The sequence below is a fragment of the Pipistrellus hanaki genome (genome assembly GCF_964339955.1).
Source record: "Pipistrellus hanaki genome assembly, chromosome: 10".
In the NCBI taxonomy this organism is placed as follows: Eukaryota; Metazoa; Chordata; class Mammalia; order Chiroptera; family Vespertilionidae; genus Pipistrellus; species Pipistrellus hanaki.
The window spans coordinates 46,188,143-46,215,087 of NC_140512.1; the positions used below are offsets into that span (position 1 = coordinate 46,188,143).

At 38.0% G+C, this 26,945-nt stretch overlaps 2 protein-coding genes across 2 annotated transcripts in view; one reads left to right on the forward strand and one right to left on the reverse strand.

Moving 5' to 3' along the window:
* Positions 1-9,127: 9,127 nt before the first annotated feature.
* LOC311629116 (putative inactive serine protease 58) overlaps positions 9,128-26,945 on the reverse strand; it is a 57,200-nt gene continuing 39,382 nt past the window's right edge. The window contains exons 2-6 of the mRNA XM_084896953.1: positions 17,816-18,134; positions 15,690-15,831; positions 11,448-11,695; positions 10,049-10,185; positions 9,128-9,649 (exon numbers count right to left, since the gene is read on the reverse strand). Of these exons, the coding sequence (XP_084753079.1) occupies positions 9,500-9,649; positions 10,049-10,185; positions 11,448-11,695; positions 15,690-15,831; positions 17,816-17,852 (714 nt within the window). The 5' untranslated portion in view covers positions 17,853-18,134 and the 3' untranslated portion in view covers positions 9,128-9,499. The remainder of the gene's footprint in view (positions 9,650-10,048; positions 10,186-11,447; positions 11,696-15,689; positions 15,832-17,815; positions 18,135-26,945) is intronic.
* On the forward strand, positions 21,030-26,401 carry PRSS37 (serine protease 37; the record flags this gene model as incomplete). The annotated part of the gene is made up of 5 exons (XM_084897322.1): positions 21,030-21,042; positions 22,910-23,051; positions 24,717-24,967; positions 25,574-25,710; positions 26,261-26,401. The coding sequence occupies 5 exons, from the start codon at positions 21,030-21,032 to the stop codon at positions 26,399-26,401; spliced, it is 684 nt and encodes a 227-aa protein (XP_084753448.1).

Sequence of the window (26,945 nt, forward strand, 5' to 3'; positions counted from 1 at the left end):
GCTTTAGGAAAGGTTCCTCCTCTGATCTCTGTCTCTGGTGCATAAGGAGGCATGGAGAGAGGATATAGGAATAGCTCTGGTCACAGAGACTTGGGAAATACCCTCTTTTCTTGGTTTAGACGGAGCCTGGCAAAAGGTTCAGAGAAAGTAGAAAAAGGAATAGTCATAAATTGCCCCTAAATAGTGCAAGGAACCAAGGTGGCTCACGTCCAACGTCAATACCATTGACACTATGATTAGAGAAGAAGCTTTTTTCATAACATGTAACACAGACATCTCAATGCAGGCCTTCCCTCTGACCCAAGACTGCTGATGTTGCACAAGGAAGTGGAGTGTGGGTTACACTTACATGTATGTGCTCACATGCATAAATCATAGGAACATAATTTACAGAGGTTACTCTCTAGTTAACATACATCTGTTCAATGCGTCATTAACATCTCCAACTGCCACTAGACAATAGGTAAAGATTTCTCCATCTCTGAGCATCTCTAAGTATCAGGAGGCATCTCTAAATCAGGAAAAATATTTTTCTCTACCTGCAAAGTTTCTTTGCACTGAAACACAAGGGACCAATTATTTCCTCACTTTGAAAACTTTGTAATAACTTAAAGCAATTATCTCCTTCTTAGATAGCGTGAACTTTCACTCGACTTGTACTAACACATCAGGGCACAAGATCATTCAGAATTTCCTCTTGACAGATTCTTTGCTGCAACTCTCCTAACCTCTGAATCATGGCCCCTCCCTATCATAAGCCAAGCACACAAACCTTTCATTCCTACTCTCCTCTTCTAAAGTGATAAAGTTCTTGACTTCTGGGTTTGGAAATTGGTTTAAGATAAACAAAACACTCCATCATCATCAGAATCATATAGAAACAACTGTGTCTCAGATCGAGATTAATATAAAATAAATGCTATTATGGCACTATTAGGCAGGTATTTTCTTAACCTTGGACCTGAAGGATCTCACTAAAGGAGTATTTATAAGTTATTTGCCATTAATTGTCTAAAGACCTTTTTCCTTAGTGTCTATTCTTTCAGATTTTACTGATGAAGATAGTCTGAGAGTTAGAACATCAGGAACCTTAAGCTTTGTATTCACTTTTTAGGTTAGCTAGATCAAATAATTGAGCTTCCAAAATCTCATTAGAATTGGGAAAAAGGGTATCTTGAAAACGGGGAGAAAATATGTCCTAGTGAGATTAATCCTTAGATACTTTGGTTCCCTTACATTTTTTTTTCTTGATTTGTCAGAGACCACGGGCATATGTCATGTGGGTAAACTCTTAGATGGCATTTGTTTGGGAGGTGAAATGTGAATTGGATACACCAACATACGAAATGGAATCTTTAGATTAGTTTTATGGCATCTGCCTTCAAATCCAAAGATGAGACTTGACTTCAATTTCTTATCTGACAGATTGAGGGTGAGAATAGCAGGGAGACTGCTTATGTGAACTACTCATTACTCCTCTGCAAACGTGGCCCAAAATGGCTTTCAGGAATTCAGCGTGGTGGATAACTATGCTTACCTTATTCTTACTTCATCTGCATCCTGATTCATAAAGGAAGTAAGAGGTATAAAGAATCTACTATGTTTCTAATACTGAGAATATACTTTATGTTGAATAAGGATATTTTCTGACATTATCATACATGAGAAAAATAACATTACTTTAGTAATATAAAATGTATAGTCCATAATAAATTTTTCTAATTTTTTCCCAAATAGCTTTATAGCTTTATTAAAACTCAAAGGTCCTATCAAGGTTCGTGTATTGCATTTGATTTTTTTAAATTTTATTTTAATTGATCACATTCCCTATAATTATTTTTAGCCTTTTATTTTTTATTTTTATATACATTTTCTTTTTAAATTTTTCAATTATAGTTGCCATGCAATATTGTGATTACATATTTATATCTTATAAATTGATCACACTAAGAAGTCTCATATTCATTTGGCATCATGAATAGTTATAATATCATTGATAATACTTCCAATGCTGTGCTTTATTTCCCCGTGACTATTTTTATAACTGGAAATTTGTGCTTCTTTATTCCTATTACATTTTTCAACCCATTTCCCTAGTCTCCTTTCCATCTGGCAACCCATGTTTATTCTCTGACAGTTTTTTTTTAAATCATAAATAGATATTAGATTTTGTCTAATGCTTTTTTGACCTCTATTGATATGACCATGTGATTTTTAGGCTTAATTTTGTTTATGTGGTATATTGTATTAACTGATTTACAAATATTGAACCAAACTTGCATTCCAGAAAGAAATCCCATTTCATCAAGGAATATGATTTTTTTTATTGTATTGCTGAATTCAGTTTGCTAATATTTTGTTGAGGATTTTTGCATCTCTGTTCATTGCCTATAAAAATTTCATTTTTATTTTTTTGTAGTGTCTTTGTCTGGTTTTGGCACCAGGATAATGCTGGCATCATAAAATGAGTTTGGCAGGTGAGCCTTCTCTTCAAATTTTTGGAATAGTTTGAGAAGTGCTGCAGAAGTCCAAACTTTGTTGGACTTTCTCCTTCCTTCTTTTTCTCCCCAAAGTGTCCCTAAGGAAAGCTAAACACTGAGCAACCCCAGGGATGCAATCAAGGGAAAGCCAGGGAAACTTTCAGCCTTTCTCTCCTGAGGCAAATCAAATTGTTAAACTCTTTTAAGTTTTCTTATGGAAAAACTTGAAATCTCCCTTATCAAGAATTTCTTGCTGAAACCGGTTTGGCTCAGTGGTAGAGCGTTGGTCTGTGGACTGAAAGGTCCCGGGTTCTATTCCGGTCAAGGGCATGTACATTGGTTGTGGGCACATCCCCAGTAGGGGGTATGCAGGAGGCAGCTGGTCGATGTTTCTCTCTCATCGACATTTCTAGCTCTCTATCCCTCTGTCCTCCTCTCTATAAAAAATCAATAAAATATATTAAAAAAAAAAAAAAGAAAAAGAATGTCTTAGCAGCCAAGCTGCCTTCCTCCTAAACCCAAAGTCCTAATTACCACAAAAAAGTTCAAACCAGCCTCCTGTTCTCTATCCATCTCATCCCATTTAACCCTACAGAACCTTAGACACCCCAAAAAAGAAGATACCACAATTAATTCCAAGGTGCACATAAAAAAAAAAAAAAAAAAAAAAAACAACAACAACAAGCAAGGGATGGGCAAGTGACCAGAGTGAAATGGTGGAGTGGGAAGTATTTCCACAGAAACTTTAGAAGCTGTCAGAACTTTGTCAGAATTTTAAAAACATTCAAAAAGTTAAAGCAACCAAGGAAACACTGATTCAAGAAAAAGACAAGTTAGAAATGTTAGGAAAGCTTTCTGGTGTTTTTACTTCTCCTTGTCCACTCTTTTGGACAAAAATCTTGAAAACAGCAATCAGCATTCCCAGGATGGGACGCCATTTCCCGGTTCTGGAGGGAGCAGAGGAGGCCTTATGCAAAGTATTGTGCGTGTGTGTTCTAACCAGTCTGGCTACCTGATGGATTCATACAGGAAATTAATCTTTGTTTGATGTTATACAGAGCTTATTCAGGGCGAAAAGAGATGAGTATTGCCCAAATGGGCTTTTGTTTACTAAAAAACTGCAACCACCTGGGGCAAAAGATTATTTATTGTTAAGGATACAATAGACCATCTAAAGCCTCAGCAGGGAAACTGGGAAGTTTCTTTGGCAAAATAGGGGAATTAAAATCATATGCACTTACTAGGGAATTTAAAAGCCCCATATATATGTACAGGGCAAGATGCATATTCAGAAAAAATCTGAGAAGACACCAACCTTTTGCTTTAAGTAGGATAAACTCAGAGAGATCTATATGAAGGCACAGTATAGTCAAGTCAAAGAGAAAGACAAAGTGACCATCTTGAGATCAGCAAGAGAAAGATACTTTGTCATGTACAAGGAATCCTCACAAGATTAACAGCCAATTTTTCATTAAAAATTATGTAGGACAGTGAAAGCAGTAATGTAGCATATTTAAAGTGTTGAAAGGAGCCCTAGCCAGTTTGGCTCAGTGAATAGAGCATCCATCCTCAGACTGAAGGGTCTCAAGTTTGATTCATGTCAAGGCATGTATCTCAGGTGAAGGCTTGATCTCTGGCCCTGGTCATGATGTGTGTGGGGGGGCAACCATTTGATGTGTCTCTCTCCCATCAATGTTTCTCTCTGTGTGTCTCTCCACCTCATTTCCACTCTCTCTAAAAATCAATAGAAAAATATCCTCGGGTGAGGATTTACAAAAACTAAATTAAAAAGTATTGAAAGGAAAAACTGTCATCCAAAACTTCTGGTTCCAGCAAAAATTTCCTTTAAAAATGAGGGATAATGAAGACAATCTGAGATAAACAAAACCTGAGGAAGTTTGTTTCCAATAGACTTGTCCTAAGTGAAATGCCAAAGAGAGTCCTTCAGATTGATATGAAAATACACTAGCAGTAACTTGAAGCCATATGAAAATATAAATATTTATTAATATAAAAGCCAGGGTTAATATAAGCCAATTTTATTGTTGTTGTTGTTTTTGTTTGTAACTCCACTTTATTTCCTATATAATTAAAAAAAATAAATGTACAGAAAATAAAAACTATGTCTTTCTTGTTGAATTGTAGAAATCCTCTCTGTATTCTGGATAGTAAACCTTATAGATAACTGATTTGCAAATATTTCATCCTATTTTGTAGGTTGTCTTTTCACTTTCTTGATAATGTCTTTTGATGAATAAAAGTTTTTAATTTTGATAAACTAATTTATCTATTTCTCTTTTGTTTCTCATGCTTTTGATGTCATATCTGAGAATCTATTGGCAAATCCAAAGTCATAAAGATTTAACTCTATCTTTTCTTGTAAGATTTTTATGATTTTAGCTCTTATATTTAGGTCACTGATCCATTTTGAGTTAATTTTTATGAATGGCATGAGGTAGGGGTCCCACTTTATTTTTTAACAGGTGGAAATCCAGTTTTCCCAGAACTATTTGTTATTGAAATTATTCTTTTCCTGTTGAATATTTTTTGGAACACTTGTTGAAAATCAATTGGCCATATGAATTTGTTTCTGGACTTTCAATTCTATTCTAGTGATCTACATATCTACCCAATATATTTGTAACACACTGTTTTGATTATTGAAGCTTTGCTGTAAGTTTTGAAATTACAAGTTGATTTTTTATACATATAAGTAAAAAATTGATATGTAGGATAGTCAATATCTAATGAAGTTTAGTAACCTCAATCTTATGTGAAAACTGCTGTTTGAAATTTAACCCTGCTATTTTGGCGTCTGTAAATGCTTGCTTGCTTAAATAATGGAAAAAATAAGATTACTCCCATTCCAGAGGCCATAAACTGCCCCAGCAGAGTTGTCAGTGCTGATTCCAGACCAGGCACTGAGATATATAATAGTTTCATGGCCCCTTCTCAGCACACAGGCCTTCTTTCTCAGAAGGTCCAGAAGTCTCATTCCAAATTTGGAAGACAAAGGATTAAAAAAAGTATATTAAAAAAAAATCCATGTTTTTTGCTTAGATTGAATACAATTCCTCTAAGCCCACTGGTGTATTAAAGGACTCCAAAATTTGGCTTTTTAAAGAGTCTCATGTCAGCTCGCTGATTTATAATACAACACTAATATTAGAGAATATGTGGTCAAATGATTTACTCAAGGTCACATAGCAATTTAATAGCAAAATGGGTTCAGTGATCAGGGTCTCCTGATTCCTGCTCAAGTGATCATTATTAATATAAAATACTGTTTTATAGAGGGTTTCTTGTACATAATAAATTGCTCTGAAGATCTCTTAGAATCTACCAAGTTTGAAATTATGAGACTCAAAAATATTCTGTGGAAATCACTTGATTTTGGCACATAATAGAAGTTCAGTGAAATTTCCCCACACATCTAATCTAGAGTAAGCTCCAAATAGATAGAAGAGCTAAATGTAAAATTTTTAAATGGAAAAAAGGAGAATTGGTAAATTTCCTTTAAAGTTTGGAGTACAAAAATATTTTCAGTGATAAAAAGCCCAGAAGCATAAAATAAATGATAGATTTGACTACATAAAAATGTCTTAAAGTTTAATTTTTGCCTGTCAAAATAACCTTGAGCGAAGTCAAACACAAGACAAATATGACTGGCAAACTGATTTAGTTGGAAGACTGAAGCAGAACAGAGAAAACTGCTTTTTCTGATGACCAACTCCTTGAAGATTCAAGGAGGCTCACAGAGGGAAAGGATGGGGCAGGGGTGTGGGTGTCTGCCTACCATCCTGTGAAATGTGGAGACTGTTATTTTTGTTCTGTATCAATAGGAGACTGATACTTTTGGATTATGTCTTGTAATAAAACATCAAGAACACACATAAAAGGAAGAGAAGTTGATGGAGATCAACATGTATATATAAATAAATAGTCTAACATGGATAAAAGTTGACTGAAGTATAAGGCTTGGATAGGTGGGATAGATACACCTCAGACAGTGATACTAAGCTGCAGGCTTATCTCCACCCCCACCCCCAGCCCTTCTCTAGCTCTGCCCCTACAAGCCCATTGCTTGGTGTGGCTGGGTGGTTGGCTCTTAGGGGGACCATATAAAAGGAAGGGGAAAGGAGTGAGCTTGGTCTCTGTCCCTGAACTCAACAAGCAGAAAGATGCCTCCACCTTCCTTTAGAAATACAAGGGGGAGTAGGGCAAGAGATAGAAGTGTTTAGAGATAACCTCTCTTAGAAACCAGTGAGACAGGGAGTAAATGAAACTACCCTAATAATCACCTATCACACTCTATCATATAATCTACCCATCTGGTTATTTATATCCAGTTAATCTTCTGTGTTCACTTACCCTGTACTGTTCTCTCCCCCCCCTCCCCCCCCCCCCCCCCCCAATTCTGGACTACTTACTGTTTACCTACTGCTTACTTACCAAATGCTATCCCTATCTCCCGGAATTCAGACTCCTGTTCATGCTGGTTCTTGAAATGCCCTCTCTTCCCATCTTTGTTCATTAATATTTTACCCAGAGCTTATGGACTAGCTCAAGTAAGCTGTTCTTCCATCTACAATAGATGTTCTCTCTTCCTCTTGGAATTTCCTAAGCACTCGGCACCTCTCCTCAAGAACTTCACAGGTTCAGCAGTACACTGTCGTTATTTGTGGATATGTCTTATCCCAGTTACATGGCTTTTAGTTCACAGTTCCTGGTTCAGGGACAGGGTTCATTTTTGCAGTGTTCACAGTCTGATGCAGTATGGAATATAGTGCAAGTTTTCAGTAAGTTTTTGTTAAAAGAGGAATAAATGTACTTGTGAATAAATAAAGGAGTCCCAGATGCTCATATCTAGAAAAGTTTTGCCAACTAAAAAGCCAAATGCTCTTTGATAAATGCAGACAGGTATTGTGATTTTCAAAGAGAGTGATTTTCTTCTGAGGGAATAATGATAGAACAATGATTTCAATTTATGGCATTTTAACAGATAAGGAAAATAAAACAGAGATGAGGGAACATAGTCAAGATTCTCATAAGTTATAATAAAGCCAGGTTATAAATGCCAGCAGCCTGACTCCACAATCTGATTCCTTAGTCAGTAGTTATTCTTACCCATCTGTGGAATGGCAAAACTGAGTTTGGTTTAGGTTTCACTTTCCCCCAGACACACAGTTAATTAATAGTGAGGCTGAATTTTGAAAGTAGAGCTCTATGATTCTACAGCTTCATATCAACCCTTAACATCTACTACTTCCCTTACAAATGAACCTCCTCTCCTGTGTAATAGACTGGAAAATATTTTGAGTAGCAGAGCTTTGGGCCTCAATTCAATAAGACAGGATGGAGTCTAAGAGAAATAATAATGTGGAATATATATATATATATATATATATATATATATATATATATAATATCTAGCTACAAATATTATAAATATCTATAGATATAATAGCCATCTATAAGTCATCTAAATGCCTAAGAAACAAATTTTTATTTCCCCCCATTAAACATAATGCTATATCAAATACCTGGCAGGTGCTCCAGGGTCCTAAACCATCAATCCGATCTCCAAATAAAGAAGAAATACAATGAAATGTGAATTACTTAATGCATAAATGGGTAGGTTATGTAAGTTCCTCTGACATCCTCTGAACCATTCAAGTCCACCAACGGAACAGAGGTGTGGGGTGGAGATGACAACAAGAACAGAACTCGAGGCTGTGAGCCTTCTGTAGAACTAGCATTATCAGGTATGTGTATGTGTAGTGTGTGGACCAATACTGGTCCTTGAACAGTTTGCTACTGTGCTGTGAAAAAAAAATTACAAACCAAAAAGTAAATATTTAAAAACATTTGTGGCAACCTGCCTTGGTATGAGATCCAGACACAAATCCAGGAGCTCCCTGACTGATTCTGGACTTCAGATGCCTTATTAGAATAAAGATGGCTCTTCAGAAAGCAGAGATATGGATTAAAGACAATTTGAAAGTTGGAAACCCCAGGAAGTAAGGGTGATGAATTAAGTGTGAGTGAGGCAAAGAGAGACATGAAGCAAAGCTACAGGAAGATGTGAAAGACATGACCACATCTAAGGGCAGCCCCCAGCAGGGAGAGAACAGTGGGAGTTTGCGTAGCAATCCTGTCTCATTGCTCATTGATCTAAGTTCATGCACAGGATATAATTACTCAGATTCTTGATGGTACCTTCTACCCCTTGACAGTCACTCAGGAAGCCCACAGAGGGGCGGAAAAAAGCCCTTTTATAAGTTTTAAAGTAGTGTGGCAACTTGGCATGATAGGCTCAGCTTATGGGTAAGAATGTATTAGAAAAAAATCATCCTACCATTTATTAAATCCTTGATATTCATAATATTTGTATTATAGCTGTTGTTTAAATAAAGAAATCCTTATTCCAAAAATTATACTGACCTTTGCATAGCCTCAGCAAACCTAAACAATACTTGAATTCTAGAATCTTTTAAGTAGCTAATGAAAAAAATTAATGACAACCACTCATAGACATGCACACGCACACTGACCCAATAGACAGTTGGTCTTTAGAAGAATTGCTAAATCATCTAATCAATTTTTAGCAAATTACTGTTCACATACTGTGGCATGTGGTTTATATGTTGCCCGGATAAACGCCTGGTAGTTATTGACCCTCATTTCTACTTGTCTTTTTTGTTTTTTGGTTTTTAGGATAGAAAAAAGAGTATTTTAAGAGAAGTAGCTATTAGTAGGATCCAAAAGCTTCTTGGGTGACCTCCACTTCTTGACACCAACATTCATGTTTTCAATGTTGTAAGCAGGTATTCATGAGTTGGGGATAAGCAAGAAAGCAGTGAAAGAAACTAGAGCCATGCCAACACCCAGATGTCATCACTGATCTCTTTTGAAACTTCAACCAAGCCTAGATCCTAAGAAAGCCTGGGACTGAGATATGTAATGTGGTTGCCAATAGTCAGTTGGGATGTAGGGTGTCAGTGGAGCTCCAGATCAGCTTATTTCGTAGAAATAATGTTCTTGATCCATGCACTGTAGCTGTAGAGGTCAGTGAAGACAATAGTGTGTCCTGTCAGAATACATCCAGTTGCCCAAGACATAACTCCTTGTAATTCATAGCCACATATGACTGGTGCTGCTGTGACCACCTGCCAGACAGAGTAGAGCGATCAGAACTTCCCTCCCATCTGAGAATTCCTCAACACCTGAACAAAAGTGAAAGCCACTGTATTTGCCATGCAAATGAGCCAAGGATATAAGAAAATATTTTGAAGGCTTTTCTTCACTGTATTAACTACCCCCAGTAACTCATAGAGACAGAAATTTCAAAGCAGTAGCTGGAAAAATAGCTTTGAATTCACAGATTATCTATTTCTTTCACCTCTAACACAGGGAAGAGGATAGAGAGTCATCCTTCTTTAGCTCTTTCCTCTCAGATCTCTTAGGTTGACTGTAAATTCCACAGCTTTGACAAAGGATGATTGGTAACAGAGACACACACCCAGAAAGAAAAGCTACATATATAAAAATGAAATAAGGAAAGTTACCTGGCATTGCTCTTGGCTTCCTACTTTGCTTCGCATACAGAACATGTCTTCAAGGAATTTTTTACCCAGTAATTTTTTGCAGTCTAAATGAGGATTCAATTGTATACGAATGTTGTGCAGGTGATAGTCTTTATTTCCTGAGCACAAGAAATAAGAGAGATTTCCATTCCTGTCTGCATTTTCATAACACATCCTGCCTCCTCCTACTTTGGGGCTTATTCTTGGTTAAAATAGACTATAGTCCTGGCTGGTGTATCTAAGTGGTTAGAGCATCAGCCTGCACTCTGAAGGATAATGGGTTAAATTCCAGGTCAAGGGCATGTACCTGGGTTGCAGGTTCAAACCCAAGCCCCAGTTGGGGCACATAAGGGAGAGAGAGGCAACCAAACTCTCACATCGATGTTTCTCTCTCCCCCTCACTCCTTTCCACTCTAAAAATCAATGGGAAAAAAATATCCTTGGATAAAAATTGGCAACAACAACAAAAAAAGAGATGCAGAGAAGAACTGATATAACTCATCATGGATTAAATATGCCCTCCTGCTCAGTTTATCATCAATGAGCAAGCAAGATCTGAATCCAAGCTTTGCCATCACCAAGTGTATTACCATGCTGAAACTGGTTTGGCTCAGTGGTAGAGAGTCGGTCTGCGGACTGAAAGGTCCCAGGTTCGATTCCGGTCAAGGGCATGTATATTGGTTGTGGGCACATCCCCAGTAGGGGGTGTGCGAGAGGCAGCTGGTCGATGTTTCTCTCTCATCGACGTTTCTAGCTCTCTATCTCTCTCCCTTCCTCTCTGTAAAAAATCAATAAAATATATATTTTTTAAAAGTGTATTACCATGGACAATGAATTAATCTCCCTGAGTCTTGGTGTTCTCACTTAAAAGATATAAATCCTAAGAAAACATGATGTATGATGACAACTGAATAATATGTGGAGGGGACTTATGCCTAGCACATAATTAGTGCTCAATAAATGGTATCTATTGTTGATGTTGTAATGATAACAATATCACTCTGTTAGACAAAGGGAAATATGATTTTCATACATTTTCAAGTTAAGATTCATATAAATTAAATAATGTATCCATAACCCTATAATAAATGGCAGAACCAACACTCAAGCATAGATACTGTATCCTAGCCCCCTACTGCATGTACCAATATGATATATACATGTGACCCCTTGATTTAGGATTTGATTCTCAAAGCCCTAAAGGAGATTCCACCCCACTTCTAATTTAGAGAGTCAATATGGTTGCTCTAGTTTCACACATGTGCTTAGAAATCTGGCACTGGGGCTATAAATTCCAATTCCTTTCCCTAATTCCCCAGAGGTCTGAAGGTATGATTATATCCAAGAATACAACTAACTCTTCCTTTTGACAATCACTCACCAAAATAATCTTCACCCTGTAACCAGGTGTGAATCAAGCAATCTTTAACTTTATTATTCACAAGAGTAGGCAACTGAAAAAACTCAGTGACAAAGGTGAAAGGTACAGACAACTTTATCAGCATGAGGTCATTTTTAGGAGAAGTGGCATTGAAGTTTGGGTGAATGAAGATCTTCTCATAAGGTATAATCTCCCCTGTAAAGTCTTGAAAACTTTGAGAACCACCAAAAAAGATGACTTGGAGATCTCTAAAAAATTAAGGGGGGGAAAAAATGATAGTATCACATATCACAAGGCTAATCTCCCTCTCACTCATACATAGATTTCCTTTAATCACCCATTCCACCTTCCTTCTCATCTTTGTCCATTTGACCTTTTATGTGTAGCTAACATGAAGGTTGTGAATTATGTAAATTCAATAAGTTTCCATTTCCATAGCCTATAATGCGATTGGGCTCTACTCTTAGCATAATTCCAGAGAGTAGTTCCAATTCAAGACTAAGAAAGTTGAAAGATGCATACAGTTGGGTTCTATTAGGGAAGTAGTGGGTTCTATTAGGGAAGCCCCTTTGATGGGAGGGAACAAGAAATGTGAAATTGTACAAAGAAAGTTTAAAGAGTTGGAATATTTTTAAGCTAGGGAGGCTCGCCTGAATACACTATCCTTTACATATTAATCAAAACTTTGCTGGATCAACTAGGTTTTCTGGTGGTCCTTTAGGAGAACAATATAAAAAATCCTGGATGTTCCACTGAGATCCATTTAAAATCTACTTACTATCCTGGCTCAACACTTGGTTTCAGAACAGGATACCTCCCTGAGTCTTTCACTCGGGTCTCTCCAACCATGAAGGTAAAGTAAGCAACACATTGGTAACTGAGCGCCACTTTTTTGTTGAAATCCCAAATGTCAAGTTTATTTTGTCCTCTAACAACAATACCATTTGTCTCTCAGTCTGTTCTTGAAACTTTGTTGGGAGTTGATAAGATAAAGTCTAAAGAGATAAGATAGAAATGGGCCTGATAAGTCCTGAGCCAAAGAGTACTGGCAAGTTTAGAAGATCTCATCAAAGCAGCATCCTTTTGATAAACTTTGCCTTGGGTCAATTTTACAAGACATGGTACATTACAAGAGCTTTTCTTTGTGTTCCTGAGGAATACTGTCCTATTTTCACCTGCTTGGAGTAAAGGATTTTTCTGGGCCTCAGGTGGGGATGACAGGTCTTTGGTCAAGTTGTTTTACTGACTATCGCAGTTCTCCTTGGGTCATATGATGGAATTGTTAGATCCAACTTATTGTGTAAATCAGCTATAGCAGCTCTCTTTTGTGTCTGTGTTTGTCAAATTGGCTTTTTCTGCTTCTAAGATTACTCTCCTTTCTTGTAGAAGAAAAATCACTCACATTTACAGTGTTAATAGCTGTATAAATGGGTCCCCTCTTATATATTTTTCTCCCTCAATTTCCCTTTTTACTTTCTCTTAAGAAACTACTTTAATTTACCATAAAAGATATTTGCAAGTAATTACAGTTTATATTGGAGAGAATTCATGATAAACAGATGACTCAAGTAAATTATGTTGAGTGAATTGGGGCTTAAAATAACTCAGTGGCATAAAAAACTAAACTATGGCCCTAACCAGTTTGGCTCAGTAGATAAGAGTGTCAGCCTGGGGACTGAGCGGTCCCAGGTTCAATTCAAGGGCATGTACCTTGATTGTGGGCACATCTCAGTAGAGGGTGTGCAGGAGGCAGCTGATAGATGTTTCTAACTCTCTATCCCTCTCCCTTCCTCTCTGTAAAAAAATCAATTATATATATATATAATTGAGAGAGAGAGAGAGAGAGAGAGAGAGAGAGAGAGAGAGAGAGAGAGAGAGGGGGGGGGGGGGGGGGCAGGCATATAAGTGAGAAGAGACACGAGGAGGGCATTAGGGTATTTTTTAGCTTTAGACCTTATTACATTAAATATTCATATTAAAATGTATAAAGTTCTTCCCAAGTAACGTAAAGAATCAAAGTGATTCTAAATAAATTCCAACAGAATTTTTAATTTAACTTGACAAGTTGATTTTAAAATTTATTCAAAAGAATACCTAGGTGTTCCTAATTTAGAATAAGATGGCTGGTCTACCCTATCAAATGCCATACATTTATGATAGAGATATAATTATTGGCATTGAGGTATTGGTCCAAAATAACTAAAACAATAGAACAGCATAGAGAGCCCAGAAACAGACACTTAGATATTAGATACAGGAGCAGCACTGCAGATCATCAAGGAAAGAGGGAACTGTTAGATAAATCATATTTGAATATTTGGTTTACTATGATAAAAAAAATAAAATTGGATTTCTACTTCACACAATTCATAAAAATCAATTCCAAATGATGTATTTAAATATGAAATTAAAGCTTTAAAATCTGTAGAAGTAAGTTTAAAGAACTATATTTCTGATCTTAAGGTCATAGTGAATATTTTTAACTAAGCACAATCAATGCCCAGGAACCACAAATAAAGATAGATAATTCAAATATTAAATTGAATTATATCAAAGACTCTTATTTATCAAAATCCATCATAAAAAGAAGATTAAGCCACAAACTGGAAGAAGAAAATTTCAAAATATATTCAACTGTCAAAAGAGAAATAACTAGAGCATTTGTCAAAGTCCTACAAAGCAATTTTTTAAAAAATTCAATACACAAATATTCAAAAGAGTAGTCCCTGTTTGTTGTTTGTTGATTTGTTTATAATAGCCATTCTGGCAGGTGTAAGATGATACCTCATTGTCGTTTCAAACAGAACAATTGCCCATTAGTAGATAAATGGATAAAAGCATTGTGGTACATTTATAGAATGGATTACTATGCAGGTATAAAAGAAGAAAGATCTCTTACCCTTTGAGACAGCATGCAGAGACCTGGAGAGTATTATGCTAAGCAAAATAAGCCACTCAGAGAAAAACAAGTATCACATAATCTCACTTATATGTGGTATCTAATAAACAAAATAAACTGATACACACAATAGATACAGAGATATGGAAGAGACTGATGAATCTCAGGGAAGGGGGGTGGAGGAGCGGGAAGACATTAACCAAAGAACTTATATGCACAACCCACAGACACAGACAATAATGTTGTGAAGACCTGAGGGAGGTGAGCAGCATGAGGGGAAGATGGGAGTCAATGAAGAGAGAAGAGGGGGACAGCTGTAAACTTTCAACAACAAAGATAAATTTTAAAGAAAAATATTTCCTAAAAGAAACATTATTGGCAGAAGGAGGAGGAGAAATAAAATGCTAATCATCATTACTAATAAAGGTAATAAAATTAGGAGCATAAAAAGATATTTGATAATCAGCAACAACAACAAAAGTTGGACAATACCCAATGTTGGAAGAATAAATTACTGGAGGATGTGTAAAAGCTAATATTTGCATCCTCTATGGCCCTAATTCCACTCCTAATTATAGTAGTCTCCTCTTACCCATGGGCAATTTCAGTGGATGACAAGCTGCAGATAGTACCCAGCCATATATATGCTGGGCAGGACAAAATGGAATAGCACCAGATTTCATCATGCTACTCAGAACAGGTGCACAATATAAAACTTATGAATTGCTTATTTCTGAAACTTCCCATTTAAAATTTTCAAGCTTCAGTTGGCCACAGGTCACTGAGACCATGAAAAGCAAAATCATGGATAAGGGGGGACTACTGTGTTTACTCTAGAATTATGCAACAGGTTTACTTGCAGATATAAATCAGTATGGATACACACCAACACATATAAATATTTCAGATATATGTACACAAGAATATTCCTTAAGCTGCATGGTACAAATATGCTTACAGTAACAATGTTCAAAATAACAGAAACTAGAAATAACTCAAATGTCTGTTAAGAAAAGAATGAACAAGTTGTGGGACATTTGAACTGAAATGTACAACTAATAAAAATGAAATATAATCACATGCCTAACACTTTGGATGAATCTTAAAAATATTAAGAATGATTTGAAGAATTATTTTTATATACCTTTAAGGTATTATACCACATTATTTTTCCTTCTGGACATGTTAAACATAAGAATATGGGATGTGCCTTGGTCAAATGTTATCTGATTAGCTAAGCTCTCCTGGACCATCATAGTCCTAGGATTTCCTGACCAGCACAAGGAGTATTGAGGCCCAGCTTTGGAGCCTTAGAACAGAGGGTACTGATCCTCAGTACTTACGGTAAGAAGCAGTGTGCTGCTGTCACCACCCACTGAGGGGCAATCAGAGTCCCCACACAGGGCTTGTAACTAGATTTCAGATATGATAAGTACAGCATATCACCTAAGTCTCCCGCATCTTCACTAATGAATGGAACAACACCTGGGACACAGAGAGAAGAGAGTCAACAGATAACCCAGCTGATTAAAGGAAACAGACTGGTTATGGAGATTTTAGGATGCCAGTGTCAGTCCATATCAGTATTTACCACTTATTAATCACATAGGCCCCATACTATGGTAGTACTAGAAAACCATACGATAAAAACACTGTACTAAGCACCTCCCATAAAAACACTGTACTAAACCATACGATAAAAACACTGTACTAAGCACTTTTAGATTTTTTTTGTAGGGTAGATTTATTTTATATTACTTTACAGATTAAGAACTTAACATTAGGAAAGTTCCTCAAGGCCATACAAATAGTGGACTATGGTTGGTTAAAGAATTCAGACTTCAGTGTATCTGATTCCAAATCCGATGTATGCATTTTTTCTCTACCTGACTTCCCTACTTCTTTCCAGACATCCTTGTTCATTTCCAGTCTCTTAAAATCTTACTATTTCTTAGCTCTATCCAGCCAAGCTCCCTGACTTTCCCTACTGGTCAATTGTAGGGATGCTCTAGGACCAGACATCATGACACTAAGATAATCATTTCTAAAAGCAAGACTAGAAAGTCCTCTATCCCAGCGTTTTTCAACCGCTGTTCCGCGGCACACTAGAGATGTTGCCTGGTGTGCCGTAGGTGCAGACAAGACAAGAATTTTATAATTTTTCACTATTTTGTTTACTTAATATTTCATAATAAAGTAATTATAAAATACTTTCTTCGTGTTTATTTGATTCCTATTCAAGAGAATTACTTTATATATAGTCAATATAGGCACAGAGTTAAATTTTTTAACATTTTCTAATGGTGGTGTGCCTCATGATTTTTTTCATGAAACAAGTGTGCCTTTGCCCAAAAAAGGTTGAAAAACACTGCTCTATCCTATATAACTCTTAATCTTATTCTTTCCTCTGCATCCAGCAATAGGGGTGGTCTTTTTGCTAAGTATGTCCCACTTCATGACCTTCACACTTGCTGGTTCCTCTGTGTGAATGAAACAACCTACCCACCCCCTACTACACTTAACTTGGTTAACTACAGTCAGTCTACTATAAGTTTAGGAAGCATTACATATCATTAAAAGATATTATTTTTCCCATTTTTCATATAAGAAAACTGAGGTTCAGAGAGGTTAGGGTATTTGTCCAATACCACTTAACGATTAAGTAGAAGAGCATTATTGATAATTACAGAGCCATACTAATTTCATTATGGGCAAGATAATTTCTTTGTGTCTCAGTTTCTTATCAACTAAATAAGAACAATACTTATCTCAAAAAGTTTTAATAAGAATTAAATGAGTTAATATGTAGAAAACAGGGCAGTGTCCATTATATAAGTACTAGTAGCCCTGCGCAGGAATCCATGCACAAGTAGCTCACTGCTGCTTGCCTCAGGGGGCTACCCAGCCCACCACCACTCATAGCTCTCTGCCACTCAAAGCTCTCTGCCCCACCCTCCTGCTGTTTGGTCATAATGTGTCATGGTGTAATGACCATTTGCATCATTTGCATATTACCTCTTTATTATATAGGATATGCTTTTATGGTGGTGGTGGTGATTTGACTATTATTATTTATTACACATTTTAACCCCCCCACCCCAAAAAAATCTACTTTTTCCTTTTGAATCACACAGCAAAATACCTGCTGTCTTTGCTTTTTATTTTCTTTTATAAATTTATATGCCCTCTTCCAGGATCCTATCTCCATCCTCCCTTCTGACATCCTTCATGTTTCAACCAAAGAAGGTTATTAGACATTCAGAGGAGGTTTTAAGCCCATAATAAAAAGGTAAAGTTAAATACAATAAATTGCTGAATCTGTACAGAAAATGACCAGTATATCACCTACTTCCCAAACTTCCATGTTCCTGATCCACCAGCTCTCCCTCTCCAACAAGCTCCAAACATCATCATTCCACCCCTTGTCCCCCTCCCCAACAGAGTCCTAATCAACTTGGCCGTCACTCACCAGTCACCATCAGTAAGGTTAATAGGACACACTTCATGTTGATGCCTGAATCCTGTTCTGAAGATAAGGATGTAGTGGAAATTCGTAGGCACAAAGCAGGGATTGAACTTATAACCTGCGTGGGGATTCAGTGGGAGGAGGTGCAGGGGACTGAACCAAGATGAGGACTCTGTACAAGCTTGTAGTCTCAAGGGCTCTCTTTCTTGTCTTGAGCCTCAGTGTAAAACAGGACAGTAGATACAGAAATCTTCTCAGCCAAAGTAAAAAATCCACCCTATGGGATGATGAGTTCCCAGGATTTCAGCCTTATCCACCTCATCTAGGGAAAAGAATTCCAAAGTAGGAGTCAATTAACCTTCTGTAGAGTTAAAAATTCATCCCAAGTTCATTCCCTTGGCTCTGTTTTTTCACCAGTTCCTTCCCCACAGTGTGTGACTTGCACCCCTCCCTCTACATGTCCCATTGACCCCTTTCCATTCTGGACTACTCTGATGAAGCAGAGCTGTCACCACCCCTCTGTGTGACACTGACTCCCCTCCCCTTTATGCATATGTCACACTCAGCCCACCCTTGCTGAGAACTGCTTCACTTGTACAGATCCATACTACACAACCATAGATATCAATTTGAATAAAAGTTCCCAGCCAATACCCATCACACTGTCTCCTCAGACATGGCCTGCTTACACTCACTTGTGCGCTCTCTCGCATTCTCACATATTCTCTCTCTCTCTCTCTCTCTCTCTCTCTCTCTCTCTCTCTCTCTCTCTCTCCTCTTTTCTATCTGCCTTTTTAATTTTTATTTTTGGTGGCAAAATATGACAAGAGTATTACTTAAATGGTAAACCAGATGGCAGAATAAAACAATAATAGATTTAGAGTCTCACAAACTTGGGATATTCTGTGGAGTAAGACTGGGGATAGATATGTCTCCATATGTACAGAGAAGCTATAATAACAGTAATAGACAAAGAACTTAATAACAACTTATTTACAAACATATGAGAAAATGTTGAATATCTCACACATGCATACCATCCACCCATCCATAAGATTCTAAAGTTAATTTTTCAAAGAGAAGCTTTAAGAACTATCAATAACCTAAAACAAAAAGGGAAAAATAAATGGGATTCGTAAGCTTAAGGATGAGTTAAGGGCTAAAGTTATTAGTATTAAAACAAGAAAACCCACATTCAATTTGGTAGGCCTCAAAAAAAAAAAAAAAAAAAAAAAAAGCCCTAGTCAGTTTGGCTCAGTGAATAGAGTGTCAGCCTGCAGACTGAAGGGTCCCGGGTTCAATTCCGGCCAAGGACACATGTCCAGGTTGCGGGCTCAATCTCCAGTGGAGGTTGTGCGGGAGGCAGCCAATTGATGATTCTCTCTCATCATTGATGTTTCTGTCTCTCTCTCCCTCTCCCTTCCTCTCTGAAATCAATAAAATAAATATATTTAAAAAAATAAAAAAAAGGTGTATAGGTTGGCCAAGTGGGAGAGGAGTATCAAAGAGGGATGAAAAGAAAGGCTGACAAAGACAAAATGAGATGAGAATTAAGGGCGCTCCCTAAACCTTGCTTGGGTTTATTCTTTAAGCAGAAGGGAACTACTGAAAAGTTTTAAGAAGACTAATATGACCTCATTAGGATTTTAGAGAAAAAACAATTCTGAATCAGAGAGAAAGTCAATTTGGGAAACAATGGATGGTCACATATATTAGCTCATAGGAGACGTGACCTAGATTAGAATGACAGCAGTGAGAATGGGAAGATATCGATGGATTTTAGGGATACCTCAAAATAGAGAGGATTTGGGGACTGAGTGGTGAGAAAAAGAGAGAAACCAAACAAGTGGAAAGTAGATTTATCTCCCAAAATAAGGAAAACAGATTAAAAAAAAATGAATCTGAAAGGCTGGAGAAATGAGGGGTGTAATTTTAATATGCTAAATGTCAGGGGTCTAAGGAAGAGGGCAACAATAGATTCTGAGAGGCATATGAAGATGTGTGATTGGAAGTCTGGGCTAGAGATGCCAATTTGAAACTCATAGAGAGGTCATAGTCCTAACCTCCTCCAGAAAAATCTTTTTTTTTTTAAATATATTTTATTGATTTTACACAGAGGAATTGAGAGGGACAGAGAGTTAGAAACATCGATGAGAGAGAAACATCGACCAGCTGCCTCTTGCACACCCCCCACTGGGGATGTGCCCGCAACCAAGGTACATGCCTTGACAAGAATCGAACCTGGGACCCTTCAGTTCGCAGGCCAACGCTCTATCCACTGAGCCAAAGCGGTCCCAGAAAATCTATTGTTTTTTACAGATCTTTTCCTAGATAGTGACCCTGCTTTTCTGCTCTTAGATCTCACACTCCCAAACCAGAATCACACTCCCATCCTAGCCCATAATATTTCCAAATATCTGGGGGAAATAACCTCAGAGTAAGTATATATCTTTCTCAACTTTTCACCTATGTTAAGTAAGTCCATTCTAGATCACAGAAAACCTTCCACAACTCCATGTTGTCTTGGAACCTCAGTATCCAGGGTAGGGCAAAAGTCGGTTTACAATTGCCCTTATGGAAAATAATATGATAATTAATAAATAGTAATACAAGAATAAGCTCTGTGTTTCATGTACACACAACTGTAAACCTACTTTTGCCCCACCTGCATTTCCTTAAGCAGCCCTCTCCACCTCTGTGTTCATTGCAAGATTCAGAAAAGTATGTGCCACATCTGCTTTTCATTTCACACTTGAGGGACGTGGTGTGAGGGAACTTTGTGTAGTTTCTCAAGATTCATGAATGCTGGTTGATTAGATGCAGCCTAGAGTATGTTCTTGAAAAGCTGTGTTTATCCAGTAAGACCCAGATTTGACTTCTAGTCTTTCCAGTCCTGAGTGATTTTGAGAAAATTAAATTCTCCCTGTTTCAGGTGTAACCTACAGCTACAGAAAAAAATTATATTAGCCAATCCCTGACTCCTCTTTCCCCAGCTGTGACATTGAAATGAGATTGTGGGCTTAAGAAAATTTTAAGGTTTATAGTGATACAAAAGTGTAATTTACATCATATTAGAGTAGCTTAATATAAAATCACTACTAACAATGTCTCTAAAGAACTTAGTTCAGTGCCTAGGATTCAGTAAGCATTCAATGGGTGTTAGCTATCAGCATTACTGCTCTTTTTCTTGTTAAAGTGTAGTCCCAATTATTCCAAGATGAAAGAGGCAGGTAATTGGCTGAGAAACCTTTTCATTCGGTTAAAAAAAAAAAAAAACACTTTGAGATCCTGCCTTCTTAACTCTCATCTACACACAATAGATCCTATAGCTGATGTAATCTAGAATTCAGACCATTCTCCAAATGCCAAAATAACTGCTCTATGAATGCTTTTTATTCCTATACTAGTGACACTGTGCATGAATCAGTGTGCAAGTAGCTCGCTGCCACTTGCCTCAGCTGGCTTCCCTGCCCTTCTGTAGTTTCTGCCACATGTAGCTTGCTGCCCCACTCTCTTGATCTAGGTTGTTACCATCAAGACGTAATGATCGTTTGCATATTACCTCTTTATTATATAGGATTTTCTTAGCTCAAAACTGTTGATCAGGATGGCCAGACTAAGTTGGTGGTGATGACTGAGTGATGAAACAGTAACCCCAGAGGAAGATGAATCTAATGTAATAAAGAAGGGAGGGGCTGAGGGAAAGTATAAATAACTACTAGGGGGTTCAGAGCAAATTTGGGGACACTGTCTTCTTGAGCTAAGGTGCAGAATTCTGTCCCCTATAGTCCTGGCCTCAGACACTCCATGGAGAATATAAGTCCTGAGTATAAAGCTCCCTTTCCCAGAGACAGCTGAACTACTTTTAGTCAGATGGGTTTTTAGGAACAGCAGATAGAGAAACCTGGATCCAGAAATCTAAAGAAATAGGTTCTTTTTCCTTCCTTCCCTGAAAGACCCCAACAGAGGTATAGTCCCCTCCTTCCTGGTGCAGAAGGGCCTCCATCTGTCTATGTGGAACCCTCTTCTGTCCCCATTTAAGCCAAGAGCTGCTTTCCAATCTCATTGCCTAACCCCACGCCTAACCATATCCACTGATTCTACCAGGTGTTCTCAAGGAGAAGACTGAGCTGAAAAAGTTCCATACTCTACTGATCTTCTCCGATACGTCACAGGGAAAGATCTAGATTGCTATGAAATTTATCTTCTATTTGACTGTCCTTGTTGGTATGTATCCATGACCTTCTAATCTATCCTGAAAGACATGGGTTGATGTAGGATGGAGTAAGGCAGATGCAGAGTGTGTAGAGGGTGCAAAAAAGAGTCAAGAGAAAGGGTCATAGCAGAATTAGGGTTTTCCCTTTCTATGCCCCATTCAAGGGCTCGCAGGACAGGCTGAGCCCACTCTTCCATGATAATAGTTTGAATTTACTTCCAGACTTTATTTATATATTTTTTGCATTAAATGGTTTATTTGTTGCTTCTTTTCTTGGACTATTGAATTACTGGATTTAATTATTTTTAACTTGAAAAAAGTTACCAGTATTTCCTTTGCTGTTTCATATTTATAAATATTATTTATACAATTTAATATGTATGATGCTCCATTTGTATATGTACTTTTTCATTTCAATGTCCAACATTACTGTATTGGACATTTATGTTTCCAATGTTTAGCTACTATAAAGAGTGATAAAATAAGAATATTTATTCATAATTTTGTCTACATCTGATTATTTTAGTCAAATGGATTCTTGAGGCTGGAGCTATTAGATCACAGGTGACAAACCATTTATAATTTTTTATGCCTATTTCTAAATTATTTTTCAAAAAGTAAGAATCAATTCACATTCCTACAAACAGTGAATGAGAGTTCTTCTCAATATACTTTCCTTGATTTAATCTTATCAACATTAAACAAAAATGATTATTATAAATATTATGTAAAATGGTATGTCATTTCAATTTACATTTTTATTAGGAAAAAAATGTCAAATATTTCCTGGCCAAATACTTCTTTAAAACTGTATATATTCCTTTCAATGATATTATTTGTTATAAGAATGTCTTATATATGAAGATATTTTGTTTTCTCAGGAGCATTTTTCTGCACTCACTCGTCTGTGCAGAAAGAAGACCATGCTCCCTATTTGGCATACCTCAAGTCTCACTTCAACCCCTGTGTGGGTGTCCTCATCAAAAAAAACTGGGTGCTGGCCCCAGCTCACTGCTACTTACCGTGAGTGTTGGGCATCCCCACCCTTCCAAAACAGCTACTACTCATTCTATATCAGTGGTTCTCAAATAGAGGCAACTTTCCCACCAGGGCATATTTGGCAAAGTCCAAAGATAATTTTGGTTGTCACAATGGAATTGGGGATGGGGATGGCTGTGGTATTGGCATCTATCTAGTGAACAGAAGTCAGAGCAAGGATGCTGCTAAATGTCTACAATGTACAGGACAGCCCCCACAGCACATAATTACCTAGCCCAAAATGTCAATAGTGCTGTCATTGAAGAACCCTGTTGTAGATATTATGCCTCAATCTCTCATCAGTTTTCTCAAGCTTTGTACTGACAATGTGTGTTTGATAAGTTAAGGGCCAGCAGATAACTTATGATGCACTCAAACTGGATAAATTGAGGTGAATTTTTTAAAAGAACAGCAAAGGTATGAACAAGGGAAATAGGAAAAACACAAAGAATAGTTCAGTACTCCTATGGTTAATATTTGAAAGGTGCAGCCCTAGTTGGTTTGGCTCAGTGGACAGAGCATCGGCCCATTAACTGAAGGGATTGCAGGTTCAATTATGGTAAAGGGCCATATACCTCTGTTGCAGATTCAATCCCTTTCCCCAGGGTTGGGGTACGTGCAGGAGGCAACCCATCGATGTGTCTCTGTCACATGGATATTTCTCTCTGTATCTCAACCTTCCTTCCACTCTCTCAAAAAATCAATAGAAAAAATATCCTCTTGTGAGGATTAATAAAAAACAAACAAAGCTGCAGTTACTATCCCTTGACCTAAAGGGGTGAGGAGAATGGGAGGGAATAGGAAAAGGAGAGCTAAAGGAATCGTTTTATAAACAGACCACCTTATGAGTTGTAACCTTTTGTCATGAGACACAGCCAACAGCCAATCTGTGGCAACCATATAGGAAAGGAACCAGGAGGATAAACACTCCAAACATCACACTTATTCCTCTGGTTATTTTCTAGTGCTTCCTACTAGCCAAAACCCATTTATTTAAATTAACATATGTTACAAAGGTACAGAGCAGGACAAAGTAGGGCTGGGAGTGGATTTGATGAAGCAAATAGGAGCTATCCAACATTCAGATCCCATTCTCTTACTTCTGCCAGAACAGAAATGCCCAACTGGATAGGTTGGCGCTGGAAAGAAGGGAAATAATATATCTGTGCTGTGCGCAATTGTTTTTTCATTCTTTATTGTTGAAAGTAATACATATGTCTCCCTTTTCTCCCATTGACCTCCCAGCACAGGCCTTCACTCCCCTACTGTCTGTGTCCATTTTGGTTATGCTTATATGTAGGCATACAAGTCGTCCATGCACAATCTACCTCTCCTCCCCATTAAGGACACTACATAAAGATATAAAAGTTAAATGCTCCACCACTGGCTGTGGGAGTAAGGGTGACTTCATCTGAAAAATGGAGATTAAAAATAGAATTCATTCATTGGTTTGTCATGAATATTAAATGAGGTAACCCAGAATCCAGATGAAGTTCCTGGCACAGTACCTGGCACACTGTGACATACAATATCAGCTTTGGTGATGGTGATGGTGGTGGTGGTGGTGGTGGTGGTGGTGGTGATGATGATGATGATGACAATGATGATGATGGTGATGACAGTGATTACTTCTAAACCCTCTCCCTCTAGAAATCTGAAAGTATTGCTGGGAAATTTCAGGATCAGAGTCAAAGATGGGACAGAGCAGACCATTAGCCCCATCAATATTATCCGCTACTGGAACTTTACTGATAGCTACCCCCAGGATGACCTCATGCTCATTAAGCTGGCCAAGTCAGCCAACTTCAGCCACAAAGTGCAGCCCCTCGCCCTCGCCACTAGCAACGTCCGGCCAGGAACCGTCTGTCTGCTTGCAGGTCTGGACTGGAGCCATGACAACAGTGGTGAGTGCACCTCTCACAGCAAGTCAGGGCCATCAATTATCCCTCAAGAAGATCACTCATGTCTGTAGAGATGAGGAGAGAGGGGAGGAGATTGGGAGGATTGGGGGGAGGGAGAGACTACAGGAGCAGTCTGGAAAAAAGAGACCCCCTATCCTAGAAATCCAAAGCTCCTCCTTTGCCAGGATGTCTGATGCCCCACTGCCTCTTCAGGGCTTCAGCAGCTGGATCACAGGCCATCTCACTGCACACAAGACAAGGGTCCTGATTGTCAGAAGCAGGATTCATATTAAAGGGGTTGTGCTCCTCCCTCTCATACAGGCTCGTTAATATGCAGAGGAGACGTCTGAGGACCTGAGTCAGGTCACCCCGTATTCTTCCAAGCCTGGACACAGAGTATAAAGAAAACTCTGCTTCTTACAGAGACATAAATGCTATTTCAAAATCCTCAGGATTGACTCTCATAAATGTCCAGGATCATTTCCTCTTCTTTTCTTACTCCTCCTTTTTCTCAAACACACAACCAGAACTCTGGTTGCAATAGAGGGTGGAAGGGCTAAGTACCAGCTATGAACAGGAAGGGTTCTCTCTCCCTTCTCCCCTCAGGCAGGCACCCGGACCTGAGGCAGACCCTGGAGGCCCCCGTGATGTCTGATAAAGACTGCCAGACGACCGAGCAAGGAAAAAGCCACAGGAACTCCTTATGTGTGAAATTTGTCAAAGTGTTCAGCCGAATATTTGGGGTAATCTTTCCTTTATTTTAGCTTTCATGAATATGTACATGTCTAGTTAACCACTTAATCCTGATATTTAAAAAAAATAGAAAGTTTTCATCCTCTCAAATTTTTTTAGAATCTGATAAGGCTGCAGCAAGTCCCCATTGTTTCTTCAGTAATGGGCTCTCCTTACAAATGTCTTTATTCATTTAAGGGTTTTGTTTCAGGCCTGCAGTTCATAATACTTTTATTTTCATAGCTGCACGTGAAAATGGGCATTGCTGACAAAAATAATTTACACTTTTCAGAAACTGAAGCTGGCTTTACAGTTCAAATAAATGGGGTTTGACTCATTTTATATGTGAGTTCTAAAGAGGTTTTTCTCTTTCTCAAGATCACAGAAGGCTAATTAATAACAGCAAAGTCAGATATATGTCTAGAGCTTCCTGTCTCCCAATTCAGTGCTCAGGTGATGACCCAGCATGCAACTTGTTGGCAGGGCTTGCCCAAGTTGGGGACTAGAGGGCTCCTTGAGGGAGAAATCTGACCATCTCTCTCTCTGCACCATCTCTGATAGGAAGTGGCTATCGCTACTGTCATCTGCAAAAACAAGCTCCAGGGGATCGAGGTCGGACACTTCATGGGCGGGGATGTTGGCATCTATACCAATGTTTACAAATATAGATCCTGGATTGAGAACACCACTAAAGACAAATGAGACCCCGCTACTCGCTCTGCAGCCCACCAGCTGCACACTGGACTCTGCTGTTTCCTCCAGACTCAAAATAAAAGTGTCCAGGTAAAAATATCTGGAGGCATCACACAAGTAGCCTATGTTTTTTGGGTTTTTTTTTTGATGGGGAGAACCAGGAAAAAAGATGAAGAGAGATCAATGGGGCGTGGGGGGGGGGGGGGAGATATGTACTACTTTTTGTAATAACCTTAAACAATAAATTATTTTTTTTTAAATGAAGTGAGCACTTGTTACACTGGATTGGAGGTCATCTACTATCTCATTTAATGCTCATAACCAACCTTTGAGGTTATCCCCCACATTATAAATGGGAAAATTCTGAATTAAAGTGGTAACTTAACATTGTCCATAGCTGGTAGATATCAGATCCTGGAGTGGAACCCCAAGGTATCAGAGTCTCAATCCCATGCTCTTACCCTCAGAATTACAGGAGAGTCTGTGGCATCCAACAGATGTTGTCTTTTATTTTCCTGCTATTTCTTTTTATCATCCAAAGGGCTTGAAGCTC